This window comes from Salvia miltiorrhiza, chromosome 8, assembly GCF_028751815.1.
Source record: "Salvia miltiorrhiza cultivar Shanhuang (shh) chromosome 8, IMPLAD_Smil_shh, whole genome shotgun sequence".
In the NCBI taxonomy this organism is placed as follows: Eukaryota; Viridiplantae; Streptophyta; class Magnoliopsida; order Lamiales; family Lamiaceae; genus Salvia; species Salvia miltiorrhiza.
The window spans coordinates 55,890,232-55,904,940 of NC_080394.1; the positions used below are offsets into that span (position 1 = coordinate 55,890,232).

General features: G+C 33.0%; 1 protein-coding gene across 1 annotated transcript; it reads right to left on the bottom strand.

Annotated features, from left to right (window-relative positions):
- Positions 1 to 12,251: 12,251 nt before the first annotated feature.
- On the bottom strand, positions 12,252 to 13,403 carry LOC130998756 (uncharacterized). The gene has a single exon (XM_057924164.1). The coding sequence runs from the start codon at positions 13,401 to 13,403 to the stop codon at positions 12,252 to 12,254; it is 1,152 nt and encodes a 383-aa protein (XP_057780147.1).
- Positions 13,404 to 14,709: the final 1,306 nt, after the last annotated feature.

Consider the following 14,709-nt stretch of genomic DNA (forward strand, 5'->3'; position numbering starts at 1 on the left):
ATATATAGAAAAAGGTTATAGATATATTCATTTCGGGTTAATTCAAGTAGCAGTCAAACCCTTAGTTCATATTGGAGTTGATGCTCCTGTTTATCTTGCCCTTAGAGATAATAGATTAAAGAAGTATAAATCATCTTTATTAGCAATGATTCAAACCAATGTTTGTAATGGTCCTATTTATTTCAACTGTGTCCCTAATTATTCCATAGATCTCACGGATCCTTTAATTCTTGATTCTTTAATTCTTGATATTCACCTTCAAGGAGATGAATTTAAGAATCTTTGTAAAAAATTTGCTGTCATATATCGAGTTTACTTTAGAGTTATGTCATCTCATTTAAATCCAAAATTTAGATTCACTCCAACTTTAAAAGATGAAACTGTCATACTTCAAATTGAAGCAGATAATTCAACATCTTTTGTTCCTAAAAGACTTAAATGGAATGAAATAACAATTCCTAATGAATTCATAATTCAAAATCCTCAAATACCAAGAGGAATTGAAAAATGAGAAGTCTCTGAGATTGAAGAAGATGATGACGGGAGAATTCTTCTAAGGTTTAATTCATATAGAGAACAAAGAAAATCCTCAATACGTATTCAAGAAGTCTCATCAAGAAATTCACTTTCTGAAAGTTCTAAATTTAATTATCCTAATATTAAAGTTAATTACAAATCTCCAATTCCTTCGACTAGTTATCAAACTGAAGAAGAAACACATCAAGTAGGATCTCCTACTATTTCTCAAATGGAAGATCAAATCAATATGATTTCTAATATGAATTTCTCTATTAATTTCAATTACCTTGAAAAAGAATTCAATGATCCAGAAGAAATCGAAAGAAAAGAATGGTTTTTAAAACTAGAAAAACCTTTAAGAGATAAACTTCAAATTGAATGGATAAAAGGATTACATAAATTAAAATCTAATATTCCAATTTTAGATTGGTTTCAAGGATACTGTCAGCTTAATGATATTAATAATGTCTACAATCTGGATCAAATAAATGTTCAAACAAACCTTTATAAAAAATGGAAATTAGCTACTGGTTCTATATTAACTTCCATTCATCCTCCTCTACAAAATATCAAAATACAAATTCCTAATGGAGAAATATCTGCTACTCCATTTCGTACTGGAAGAGACGGAGAAGATGGTCCAAAAATGAGTGATATCAAAAAACTCCACGAACAAAATAATTATTCAAATCAAATCTTACAAACCATCGCCGAACAAATAGATCATATTTCAACAAAAATTGATTCACAAAAACAAATAAATAATTTTCCACATAATACTTCAAATCCTCATTTTATTCCTAGAAGTCTTCCTGAGAAAATAGAAAACAAACTCAAATTATCTACTACTCATAATCTTATTGATAGAATTTCTAAAAAGTTAGAGAGCCCTTCTGGTTCTGGAACAAAAAATATTAATTGTTTAGAAAATCAAGAAAATAATTCTGATGATAATAAAATCAATAGAATACATTTTAAACCTGGAACAAAAAACTATTATAATAATAGATATACTCCTCCAGATATTCAATTCGAGGAAAGACCTCAATTCAAAAATAATTCCAAATATGATGGTCACTCTATTCACGAGTGGAATATTGATGGTAGATCAGAATATGAAATTCTTAATATACTTCAAGAAATGGGCATGGCCAGAATTGCTTATAAAGTTCAAAATTTAACTGAAGAAAATGCTGCAGCACTAATAGTCACGGGATTTACCGGACAACTTAAAAACTGGTGGGATAATTCATTAGACATCAATGATAAGCAACAAATACTTCAACACGTAACCACATTTGAAGAAGAAGACGGTACCTTTGTTGATAAAAATGATGACTGTGATTTATTAATAATTACCATAGGTATGTATTTCATAGGAAATCCTAAAGAAGAATTAGATTCTACTCAAATAGTTCTATCTAATTTAAGATGTCCTACCCTATCTGATTATAGATGGTATAAAGATGTCTTCTTAACTCATATCCTTAAAAGAAGTGATTGTAATGCTTCATTCTGGAAAGAAAGATTCATAGCAGGACTCCCAAACTATTTGGGGAAAGAATACATCAAAAACTCAAAGAGGCCACTGAATCAAATGAAATAAATTTCACAACTATCACTTATGGTCAACTTTTTGCTTTTATTAAAAAAGAAGGCCTTTTACTTTGTACAGAACTTAAAATACAATCCAAATACGGTTCTGAAAAGAATAGATTCAAAAAAGAAATAGGGACCTTTTGTGAGTCTTTTGGTCTACAAAAGATTCAAGCTCCATCCTCAAAACTTAAACAAAAAGAGAAAAGATTTTCAAAAACCACTGAATATAAACCCCATAAAAGAAAATATTTCAGAAAACTTTTCAATCAATCTAGAAATTTTTCTAAACAAAAACCTTTTAAAAAATTTGAAAAAACAAAAATTACTTGTTGGAAATGTCATAAACAGGGACATAAAGCAGATGTCTGTCATCTCAAAGGCAAAATTGATGAAATATTTTTCGACAATGAAGATCTTAAGAATAAAATCTCATCTCTATTAATTTCAGAAAAAATATCATCTGATGAAGAACAAGAATATTCAGATGAAAATTCCTCAACAGATCCTGAAAATAATTTCATAAATCAAATATTTGATAGTGATGAATCTGAAGAAGATGAAGATCCTTGTAATGGATTTTGTCCTCTTAATATTAATGTTATTACAAAAAATAAAAATGAAAAAGAATTACTTTTTGACCTTATAGAAAAGGTCCCTGATCAAGAAGATAAACAAAAATATTTAATCAGACTCAGAGAAATAATTTTGAAAGAAGAAAGTCCTAAAGAAGACAAAACTATCCAATCCATTGAACCCTTTACTATTTCAAAACTATTTGAAAAAGCACCTTCTTCATCTATTTATAATAAAGGTATTAATACTAATGATCTACAAAGAGAAATTAATCTTTTAAAACAACAAATTAATATACTTAATAAAGAGATCAACAATTTACATATAAAAGATCTTGAATTAGAAACAAGAATATCCCTTCTCAAAGATAATCAAGAAGATATTCCTGAATCATCAGAAAATCACACCATTGATAATTTTGACTCTTCCATACTCAATATTGAGCAAATATCTTTTCAAAAATGGTATTCAATTATCACTTTAGTTATAGATGATTTCAAAATTACTATTACTTGTTTAATTGATAGTGGAGCTGATCAAAATTGTATTAGAGAAGGACTTATTCCCTCCAAATATTATGAAAAAACAAATGAAAAACTGACTGCTGCAAATGCCACTCCTCTTAATATAAAATATAAACTTTCTAATGCTCATATATGCAACGAAGGATATTGTTTTAAAACTCCATTCATATTAGTCAAAGATCTTAATCAAGATATAATTCTTGGAAACCCATTTCTTACTATCCTTTATCCTTTCGAAGTCAACGGAACAGGAATCACCACTAATATTTTAGAAAATTCTATCTCCTTTAAATTTATAAAACCCATTAAAGAAAGAGAAATCTCTCTACTTCAACAACACTATATCTTTCAAATAAATTCTATTCAAAGAAAAGAATCTCATATTAAAACTTTAAAAGAAGAATTACCTTATCTCAAAATTGAAGAAGAACTCCTTGATAAAAATATTCAATTAAGGATTACTAATATAGAAAATATCATTAAAGAAAGTATTTGTTCAGATTTACCAAATGCTTTCTGGGAAAGAAAGAAACATACTGTTTCCCTTCCATACATTCCTAAATTTGATGAAAATAATATTCCTACCAAAGCCAGACCCATTCAAATGAATCATGAATTACTTAATACTTGTAAAGAAGAAATTAATTCTCTTCTTTCGAAAAATTTAATTAGACCTTCAAAATCTCCTTGGTCTTGTGCTGGATTTTATGTTAACAATCAAGCAGAAAAGGAACGAGGAGTTCCCAGATTAGTCATTAACTACAAACCTCTTAATGAAGTTTTAGAATGGATTAGATATCCAATACCCAATAAAAGAGATCTTGTCAATAGATTATATAAAGCAAAAATATTCTCAAAATTTGACCTAAAGTCAGGATTTTGGCAAATTCAAATTATTGAAAAAGACAAATATAAAACAGCCTTCACTGTCCCTTTTGGACATTATGAATGGAATGTAATTCCATTTGGATTAAAAAATGCTCCTTCAGAATTTCAAAACATTATGAATGAAATTTTTAATGATTATTCAGATTTTTCAATTGTTTATATTGATGATATTCTTATATTTTCTCAGAATATTGAACAACACTTCAAACATCTAAAAATATTTATACAAGTAATTAAAAGAAACGGATTAGCCATTTCTTCCTCAAAAGTAAAACTATTTCAAACAAAAATAAGATTCTTAGGACATGATATTCATAAAGGAACTATTAAACCTATTACTAGGGCTATTGAATTCGCATACAAATTTCCTAATGAAATTAAAGAAAAAACTCAACTACAAAGGTTTCTTGGATGTCTCAACTATATATCCGACTTCTTTCCCAAATTAAGAATAATCTGCAAACCTTTATTTCAAAGACTTCAAAAAAATCCTCCTCCATGGACTTCTGTCCATACTGACATTATCAAAAAAATAAAAATACAAGTTAAATCTTTACCCTGTCTAGGCATTCCTAAACCAGATGCTTTTATGATTATAGAAACCGATGCCTTAGATATAGGATATGGGGGAATCCTTAAACAAAACATCTCATCTCATGCATCTCATGCATCTACATCTCTTTCAAAGAAAAATGAACAACTTGTTAGATTCCATTCTGGAATTTGGCTTGGACCACAAAAGAATTATTCTACTATCAAAAAGGAAATTCTTGCCATTGTTCTTTGTATTTCAAAATTTCAAAATGATATTTTTAATAAAAAATTCCTTTTAAGAATAGATTGCAAATCTGCTAAAGAAGTTTTACGAAAGGATGTTAAAAATATTGTTTCAAAACAAATCTTTGCCAGATGGCAAGCTATACTTCCAAGCTTTGATTTTGACATAGAATATATTAAAGGAGAAAATAATTCTTTACCTGATTTTCTAACCAGAGAATTTCTTCAAAATTCTACAGAAAAGCATGAGTCGATACAATCCAAATAATCCAAATCAATTCTCAGCTCTTGTTGAATTTCCAGAACTCCCATACTCTCAAATAGTCAAAGCTCCTGCACCTACTACTCCCATTAAAGCTTCAACTTCAAAAACAACTATTTCAAAATTCAATCCTTCCAATACTTATTTTACCAAACCAAATGCTCAAAATATTACCTTGACAAAATTCACTACAACTCCAGATTTTGCAAAACTCAAAGATATTATTTCAAGGTACTTTCCAAAAGGATGCCAATGGTATTCTGACAATACTCAAAAGACTCAAATCTTCTATGAATTCATCCTTATTGATTCAAATTCCATCGAACTTGTCCATACATATGATCCCAAAAATCCAGAAAGAATTTCATTCTCAAAATGCATCATCAAAAAGATCATCCGTTCTGATGAATGGACTTTTCCTCATTCTGAAAGAGGATTTTCCAAAAAAAATTCACCAAAAGGATATTCATATCCAGACTACAAAATGGCATGGTTCAAAACCTTTTTCCTCAGACCCTTTGATCATTCATGGTTCTTTACCTTCCATTCGGAGTTTTCAAAAACTTCTTATCCAATTTGGTTTCTTGAATGGTGGATGGATTTCGGTGCATTACCTAATATCCTCCCAGCAGACGTCCATCAAGGATACAATCATTATATTTCAAAAGCCCCAGGTCCTATGTACCTCAAAGATATTCAATTCTATTCAGAATTCAAAGTTCCCTGGATCTTTTGCTGGAGTTATGCCATTGCACAATTCCATCCAGAGCCATTACCCATGTCAATCATTCGAGAATTCAAAATTAAATGATGGAAAAACTTCTCCACCAAGCTCTGCAATTTCAATGTTGTTCAGAAATTTCTCCAGACAAGTGAAAAACCCAAGTGGGAGAAACCAGTTCAAGAGAAAATCATTCCAGATCTTCCTTCCAATGAAAAGAAAAAAGAAAAGGAATCAGTTCCTCTTTCTCAAAATTAAGTCAAGATGTTTCAACTCTTTGAAGAGGATCCCGAAACAGCAAAAGAGTATTTACAATTCATCAAGATGAAAAGAGAATCAGAAACAGAAGATACCACCTCTGAAGGATCTTGTGCAGATTATGGAGGACCATGTGAACAAGATCCCTTTGATTTCTGACTACCTATTCATCATATTCATAAAAAGGAAAAGAAAAAATAAGCAAAAGAAAAAAGAAAGAAAAGAAGAAAAAACAACAAAAAAGAAAAGAAAAGAAAAACAAAAGAAAAAAGAAAGAAAAATAAAAAATTTTCAACTAACCTATTTCAATGCAGGAAATTCAAGGCCGACATCACCATTCCATCATGAGTCACTCTTTTCAAAAGCCGCAGATGGCAGCAGGACAATTGTGGGCACTCTTTTCACGAGCAGCAGATGACAGACAAACTTTTGTCCAATCAAAGACTTTCGAGGTGTCACAAAGACTTTCAAGGCACACAGACACCTTTTTCAAAAGTTGATGAGCAGATGACAGACAAACTTTTGTCCAATCAAAGACTTTCGAGGTATCACAAAGACTTTCAAGGCACACAGGCACCTTTTCAAAAATTGATGAGCCACTCAACGACAAAGACATTCCAAAGAGCTCCTCTATTTAAGAAAGCTAAAATTCATTTCAAGAGGCAGGCGAAAATTGACGGAGCAAGTCATTTTCTAAAACCTCTAAACCATTCCCTCAGCTTATAAAGCCTAGTTCCTTGTATTTCTCATATCTCTCTGTACGAATTCATAATTTCTGTAAGTTAACGACACTCTGTATAAAGTTTATCAAAAGTTTATTTATTTCAATACTTCCGCATGTTTTGCAAAATCACTATTCACTATTCATCATATGCATATTCTAGTTGATATTGTACACTTCACAATATTAGAATTCATAATGTTTATGATCAAAGATTTCATAAGAGCCCTTAATACCATTATCCAATCCCTGGGTTATGATTGGTAAGTTGTTTAGGAACTTATTTTACCAAACACTTTGAAGAAGCTTATAAGCTCCTAAACAGCTTATAAGCTGTTTTGAGGAGCTTATAAGCTCCAAACACCATCTAGGTCGTGTTGCCTTTTTATTCACAGTCCAAGAGTATGTATTGGGCCTCACATTTCTCTTTTGGGCTGGGCTGGGCTGGGCTGAGCTATTTTGTACTCTCTCTATCCTTCATAAATATTTCATTTGGCGAAAAACACGAGTTTTAAGAAATATTTTATAAATAATGTGCTGAGCAGATAAATGAATCTATTACTCCATACATCCCATTAGACTTGTCTCATTTCTTTTGAACACCATTTTTAATGAGAGTTAAATAATTGTTGTAAAAATGTGGTGCCATATTGTTTGTAATGTAAAATCATTACAAAAAATAAAAATAGGACAAGATCGATGAGACGGAGAGAGTACTTTTTTAAGTGTAGTGTTTTTAATTGTAATTATTTTAAGACCTATATTATCAATTTTATTATATTATACTACATAACTGAAAATTATTGTTATTGATAGGGGCACCTTTGACGAACAGCCAGTACTGGAGCTTCGATGAAAAAACAACATATACTGTTGAGGCGACGCATGAACTTGCTAGATTTGCAGTTAATTTAATAATCTGAAAGTTCGATTTTTTGATTGACTTTTTCACGTTGTTCAATTAGATTTGAATATATAATGCACTTTTTTCGCCAAAAAAGAGTAAAATTTATAATTTATTTGAAAAATTAGAAACGTGTAAAAGTTCTTACTCTAATGTAAAGTCTGCCACAAAATTAATGAAAACAAATTTCATAATGGGAAAATAGTGTAAAAATGGAAATACTGAAATATGCAAGGGCAAAATCGTAACATCAACATTCAACTATCAGAGCATCTCCAGTGGGTTGTGTCTTAGGGGGTGTCTTAGATGGTGGTCCCCACCTAAGACACACCCCTCTCCAATGCATTGTGTCTTAAAGGGTGTCTTAGATCTTCATTTCCACAAAATTCACATTTCTACACTTTTATTTTTAAATTCCCAATTTAATTAAAAATAAAATTAAACATTACAATAATTAAAATAAAATTAAAAACATAATTAAATAATGAATTTTGAATTTTTAAATAATGAATTTCGAATTTTTTTGAATTTAAATAATAAATTTCAATTTTTTTTTTTAATTGGGCGAGTCCTCAGGACGCGCCATACATTTCTCGCCTTCAACCCGTGTCTTGGCTAAAACACGGCCTCGCATCAGCCCGCGTCTCCAGTGCAGCCCCCCTCCCCAAGACCCGGATCGATCCTCCACTCGCACCGATCCTCCACTCGCACCGGCGAGTGGAGATGCTCTCAACAGCTATGGTGTCTCCTTGATGCTAACATAGAAGTGTTGGTATGCTCTCAACAGCTATGGTGTCTCCTTGATGCTAACATAGAATTGTTGGTATTTTTGTTGCTAACATGTTTATAATAATAATTACTATATATTGTTTCTATACAAATATTTATATATTTATTTGAGTATCCATGAAGGAAAAAACACACACACACACACACACATTTATACTATATTAAAAAGCCAAGATTTCAATTTGAAGCTAATTTCAAATTGATTTTAAAATTAAATTGTAATTTTGTAGTTATTATAAAATTGAAGGTATATTTGTGAATTATATCTTTTTTGTTTTATTTTATTTTTTATTTTTATTTTATTTCTTTCTAAAATTATGAAATTCGATTAATTATAAAATATTTAATATGTATGTTAAATTAAAGATCATGATAAGAACTTTAATTTGATATTATATATTATGTAAATATCTGATTAAAATATAAAAATTATATTATTAAAGATTAAAATCTAAAAAATTCCTTTATCCTCTTTCATTTTTTATGAATAAATCTGTGTTTAAAATTTATTTTTATTATTTTTCTTTTCTTTTTTTTAAATTTCAATTTTTATTATTGTAATTTCTTTTTATTTTTTCAATATTAAGTTTAAATACATTCAATTAAAATTAATTTTGTTACTCCCTCCGTTTACAAAAAATAGTCTTTTTTTGTCATTTTGAGATGTCCACAAAATCAATCCATTTCCATTTTTGCAAACAATAGTCTTTTTTTGTCATTTTGGGACCAAAAAATCAGTCATTTTCCATTTTTGCAAACAATCTATCACATGGTGGGTTCTATTTTTCACTCACAATATAATAATTATCATTATAAACACTACTTTTTAAATAGATTTCTTTCTCCACTCACAATAGTAACTATTTTTATTAAAATCTGCGTCGTCTATCTTTAGGATTATTTTTTGGTGGGCAGAGGGATATATTATATTGGGTTAAGTATCAGATTAGCCCCTATGGTGGAGGCCCCTATGGCATTGAACCCCTTATGGCAAGGGGTGTATCAAATAAGCCCCTATGGTGGATAAAATCAAACAATGTAACCCCTAACTTTAACGTTGCACTAACTCCGTTTTCTTCATATTTTTTTTTTTGTTTTTTTATTCCTGCGGGGCCCACCAGCAGTATTTGGGCGGGTGTTTTTAACAGAAGACATATGAATCGACGCTCAACAATTCCTTTCTTCATCAATTCTCATTCGAAAAATCCAAACAAGTTTCACCTTGGTTGCAGTCGCCATTGATAGAAGAAGATAAGCTATTGGAGTGGGATTGATCAAAACGCGATTAAGGTAGGTTTTGATCCTTTTTTTTTTCTCGGTTTTTAGTAGTGCATGCAAGGGTTTTGAATGTTGATTTATCTCGAAGTAATTTGTGTATAAAGTATTGAAATTGAAATTGTTTGCGTTTTCTTGCTCTCTGTGATGCAGCATGTTGGTTTTCGTTTTTAATTACATTGGTATATGGGTGAAGGATGATGGGCATGGGAATATGTTTTATGATGGCTACAACTCTTCAGAAATAGAAGAAGAATATGATAAAATGACATATGAACGGATTATTGAGGAATTTAGTAATTGCTATGGTAGTAAACCTAAGACAGTTTATGCCTTTGATGAAGATGAACCTTTAGAAAAAGGATTAATCCTCCTTAGGGACTCCAATCACTGTAAGAAAGTGTTTGACTACTTTGATTGTCTTGGTCGAGAAGAGGTCTCATTGTTTGCTGACCATGAAATGGATCCCATACCTGAAATTACACCTTTACGTATGTTTGAGGAGGAAGTTGACAGGGGTGATTTAGAAGATGTTCATGGTTTGAGGATTGCCACTGATGGTGAGGATAATCCTAAGGATGTAGCTACTGGGGTAGAGGATGCTAGTTTGGCTAAGGTTGATGCTATCCAAGAGACTGATGATAATCCTAACACATTAGTGACTGGGATAGAGGATGTTAGTTTGGGCCAGGCTGATGATAAACCTAACACAATAGACACTGAGATAGAGGATGCACAGGTTGACATTGGGCTAGAGGATGCACAGGTTGACACTGAGATAGAGGATGCACATACTGAAGATGAGGATGATGATGACATAGGTGTTGATGTTGACTCAGATACAGACTCTAGCTTATATAGTGATGTCCAGTCAGATGGTGATGATGAGATAGAGGAAGGTCCTGTTTTGGATTCAACAGAACTTGGGGAGCAGGGTAAATTTGAGTTAGGCCTCACCTTTGCAGGGGCAAAGGAATGCAGGGAGGCTATCAATACCTATGCTGTGAAGTTTGGGTACAGACTTAAGTTTGTAAAAAATGAACCTTGCAGAATTAGGGTCATCTGCATTAGTGAGAAGACTTGTCCTTTTGTAATGTTTGCTTCAAAAGATGGGGAGGCAGAAGGGTTGGTTATTAAGACTTTGATTGCCCAACATACCTGCTCAAGGCAGAGGGAGGTGTCTGGTGCATCTCAAGCATACCTTGCCAACTATTTCAAGGAGGCATTGTATAGAAATCCCAAGTTTTCTTCTAGGGATATGCAGGGGCAAGTGAAACAGAATTTGAAGGTTCATGTTAGCTTGATTAAATGCAAAAGGGCTAAGAGGCTCATACTGACAAAGCTGAAGGGCAGTTATAGAGAAGAATTCAATATGTTGTGTGGGTATATTGAGAAAGTGAAGGAGACAAACCCGGGAACAAAGATGGAACTGCAGTTAAGTAGGGATGAGTTAGCAAATGGGAGGAGAGTGTTCAAGAGACTGTTTGTTTGTTTTGATGCATGTGAGAAGAACTGGCTGGGGGGTTGTAGGCCTTTGATTTCTTTAGATGGATGTCATCTTAAGGGGGTTACATTTGGTGTACTCTTAACAGCTGTTCGCAATACTCACTGCGCGAAGACTCTGATTTGAAGAAACGCAACTTAGGTTAGGGTTCTTCAAATCCGAAAATCCCCAAATATGAAGGAGGATTTCAGTTAGTTAGCTGGTGGGCCCCGCAGGAATAAAAAAAAAATATGAAGAAAACGGAGTTAGTGCAACGTTAAAGTTAGGGGTTACATTGTTTGATTTTATCCACCATAGGGGCTTATTTGATACACCCCTTGCCATAAGGGGTTCAATGCCATAGGGGCCTCCACCATAGGGGCTAATCTGATACTTAACCCTATTATATTTATAAACATGATAATTACATTAGTATCAACTTATATAAAAGTATAAAAACGTTTTCTTTCATTACACAAGTGCAAATACTACTAGTATGTACCAAATCACGCTAACAATTCTACTCTATGACTCACATTTCCAATTAACGCTCTCAAAATGAGAGCATTTCCAACCACAAGTCTTGAGAAATAGAAGGAAGTTCCATTAATTAGATGAGAAATTGAGAAACACTAGCAAAAGCCACAAGGATTCACAACTGCATATTTCGCCTACTGATCTACAAAAAAAAATCACATTCATTCCACTGAACTCAGCTGATTCCAGTCACCTCCAACTCTACTGCAATTGCTTCAAAATGCATCCATTACAAGAAAGTTTAGAATATAAACTAACAATCCATTTGAATCACCATGGCTTCTTTAGCTAGCTCAAGGCCTTCCCCAACTTCATCAACATGGAACAAAACTTTGAGCTTCCGATTGCAAAGGCAAAAGCAACTACCAACTTTCAGCATTAGAACTTCATACAAGTTCTTTAAGTATCTGCTTACAAAGCTTCATCTTTTTCTGCCTTCCACATATATCTTTGTGATGTGTTCTTCGCCAATCTCATCACAGTAAGGCTTAACGAATCTGTCAAAAAATCTATCCTCTGTTAATGTAGCAACAGCTGAAAGTTTTGGCCACTTTTCAATCAAACTCCTACTTTCCAAGAGTCTAAGTATTTGCAACCGTGGCTCAATCCTCTTCTTCATACTGTACCCGAGTGCTGCTGGACAAGTGACAATGCTGGATAGATCGTACTTACCGGTAGCAAGCAGAATCTCTGTGACATTCTTCATTTTCTTCCCAGATTGTGCAAAAACTGATGGTTGCTTCCTAAATATTGTGAGCATATCATCATCAGAAAATCCCAAATCGCGGATCTTTTGCACCTTGACTTCCCACATCCCTTTACTCGTATGAGTGAAAAGACTCACAGCTTGGATAAAAACGCCTGAAGTCCAAGTGACCCCAAATTCTATAGCCCTGACTACAGATTTCTGCATAATATCCGGCTTGACCACGAAACATCTCGGGCGAAGATGGAGAAAATAAAGGATACGCTCCATTGGTATGCTATAGCTCTTCAAGATTTCAATATTTGGCATTAAGGTTTTCTCCAAATCGGCTAACAGAAACCAGCTGCATCGTATCAAAAGTCTGGCCACATCATGATCGGATCCCAGCAAGCACTTTAGCATCGATAATTTCGGAATGATCCTATTCTCATAACTTGAATGTAAAATAGTCGTATTTTCGAATATTATCTTGGCAATCTCCTTGGGGGAAAGGCCCAAATTTTGGAATACCTTGAATTTGAAATTAATGCTCTCAATGGTAAACCCTAGAATTCGAGAATCATATGTGACGACTTTCTGCAGCTGAGTAGCCGTAAAGCTATTCTCTTTGAGGAATGACACTACTGAATCAGCTCCTATGGGGCTACTAGCTTTAGGTAAACACGATGAAGCTAGTGAAGCTAAATCAGGAGGAAATTGGTGTTTGTTGACCAATAGATCGTAGATTTTAGGGTTAGGGATTAGGTTTTTCACCCTCCAAGTGGAGAAGAAATGGATTGACGGGAAGAGATGAGCATTGGAGTTGCAGAGAAATGAATTAGTGTTTACAAATAAACAGGAGAGATTCCTGCGTGCAATTGCAATCATGTTTTAATAGAAATAGAAGATGTGTTGGGAAATGATGAACGACTTGCCTGCAAAATGGATGGTATCAAAGCTTCTGGATTGAGGGTTTCTGAAGCAGCGGCGTCGCCATTGCAGGGAAGGGAGAAGCTTTAATATCACTTTCACTCTCTCACTTACTCATCCATATATTAATATTGAAATAATATGAGTGGATTTTTAAAATGACCACTTTCATATTATAAAATTAAAAATTATCCACTAAGATAAAAATATTAAAAGATAGCCACTTTTACCAAAATACCCTTCCACATTAAAAATTAAAAAATATCCACTTTATATCACCCCTTTAAAAAATCCCGCAATTCACAACCAGTGTTTTGGTTGTGAATTCACACTGGTTGTGAATTGAGAATTCACAACCAGTCGAATTTACAATCAGAATTTTTTGTTTGTGAATTCACAACTAGACGAATTCACAGTCAAAATTTAATTCACAACCAGTCGAATTCACAACCAAAATTTAATTCACAACTAGAATTTTTTGGTTGTGAATTCACAAAAAATGAATTCACAACCAAATTTATGTTGGTTGTGAATTTACAATCAGTCGAATTCACAACCTGAATTTAATTCACAACTAAAATTTATTTTGGTTGTGAATTCAAGTAGTTGTGAATTTGAGTTTTTAAAGTTTGAATTCACAATTAAAACTGTAATTTTTTTGATTGTGAATTTATAGATTTGGTTGTAAATTCAAGAATATTAAGTTGTGAATTCATCGAGCTGGTTGTGAATTCAAGAACATTAAATTGTGAATTCATATAACCAAAAAAAAAATTATCCAAAAATCGAAGGACTTTTAATTTTCTCAAGGATGATTTGGATCAACTTAAATTACAAATAATTACTTTATTCTACTATATAGTTGCAAATTGCAATTTACAGTACGATAATTTTTCTATATGGAGTCGTCATTTCCGTTGAATTCACATTCTGCTGCCGCCGCCGCCACGGCACCGCCCTTAGCCGTCGGGAGATCTACATCGTTTGGAGCGACACCTCCCGCCACCGTCGTCTCCAGCCCGCCGCACAACTATTGACCGGAGGAGAAAAAGAAAGGGGTAGAGAGAGAGAGATAGAGGAGAGAGAAAGAGAAGAAGGCGTCGCCTAAATCTGGATGAAGCCGTCTGAATCTGGATGGACGGCGTCGTTTTCGGCGCTGCTATGGGTAGAGACGACGAGGCCGAGGCGGCGACGCTTCACCAGAGGAGAGAACACGCTAGAAATCCGACGAAATCCTAATCGAAAGGCCTCACAAACCGCCTCT

What these genes read in the sequence shown, in the direction of transcription:
- LOC130998756 (XM_057924164.1), bottom strand. Translation starts at nt 13,403, where the DNA reads ATGATTGCAATTGCACGCAGGAATCTCTCCTGTTTATTTGTAAACACT.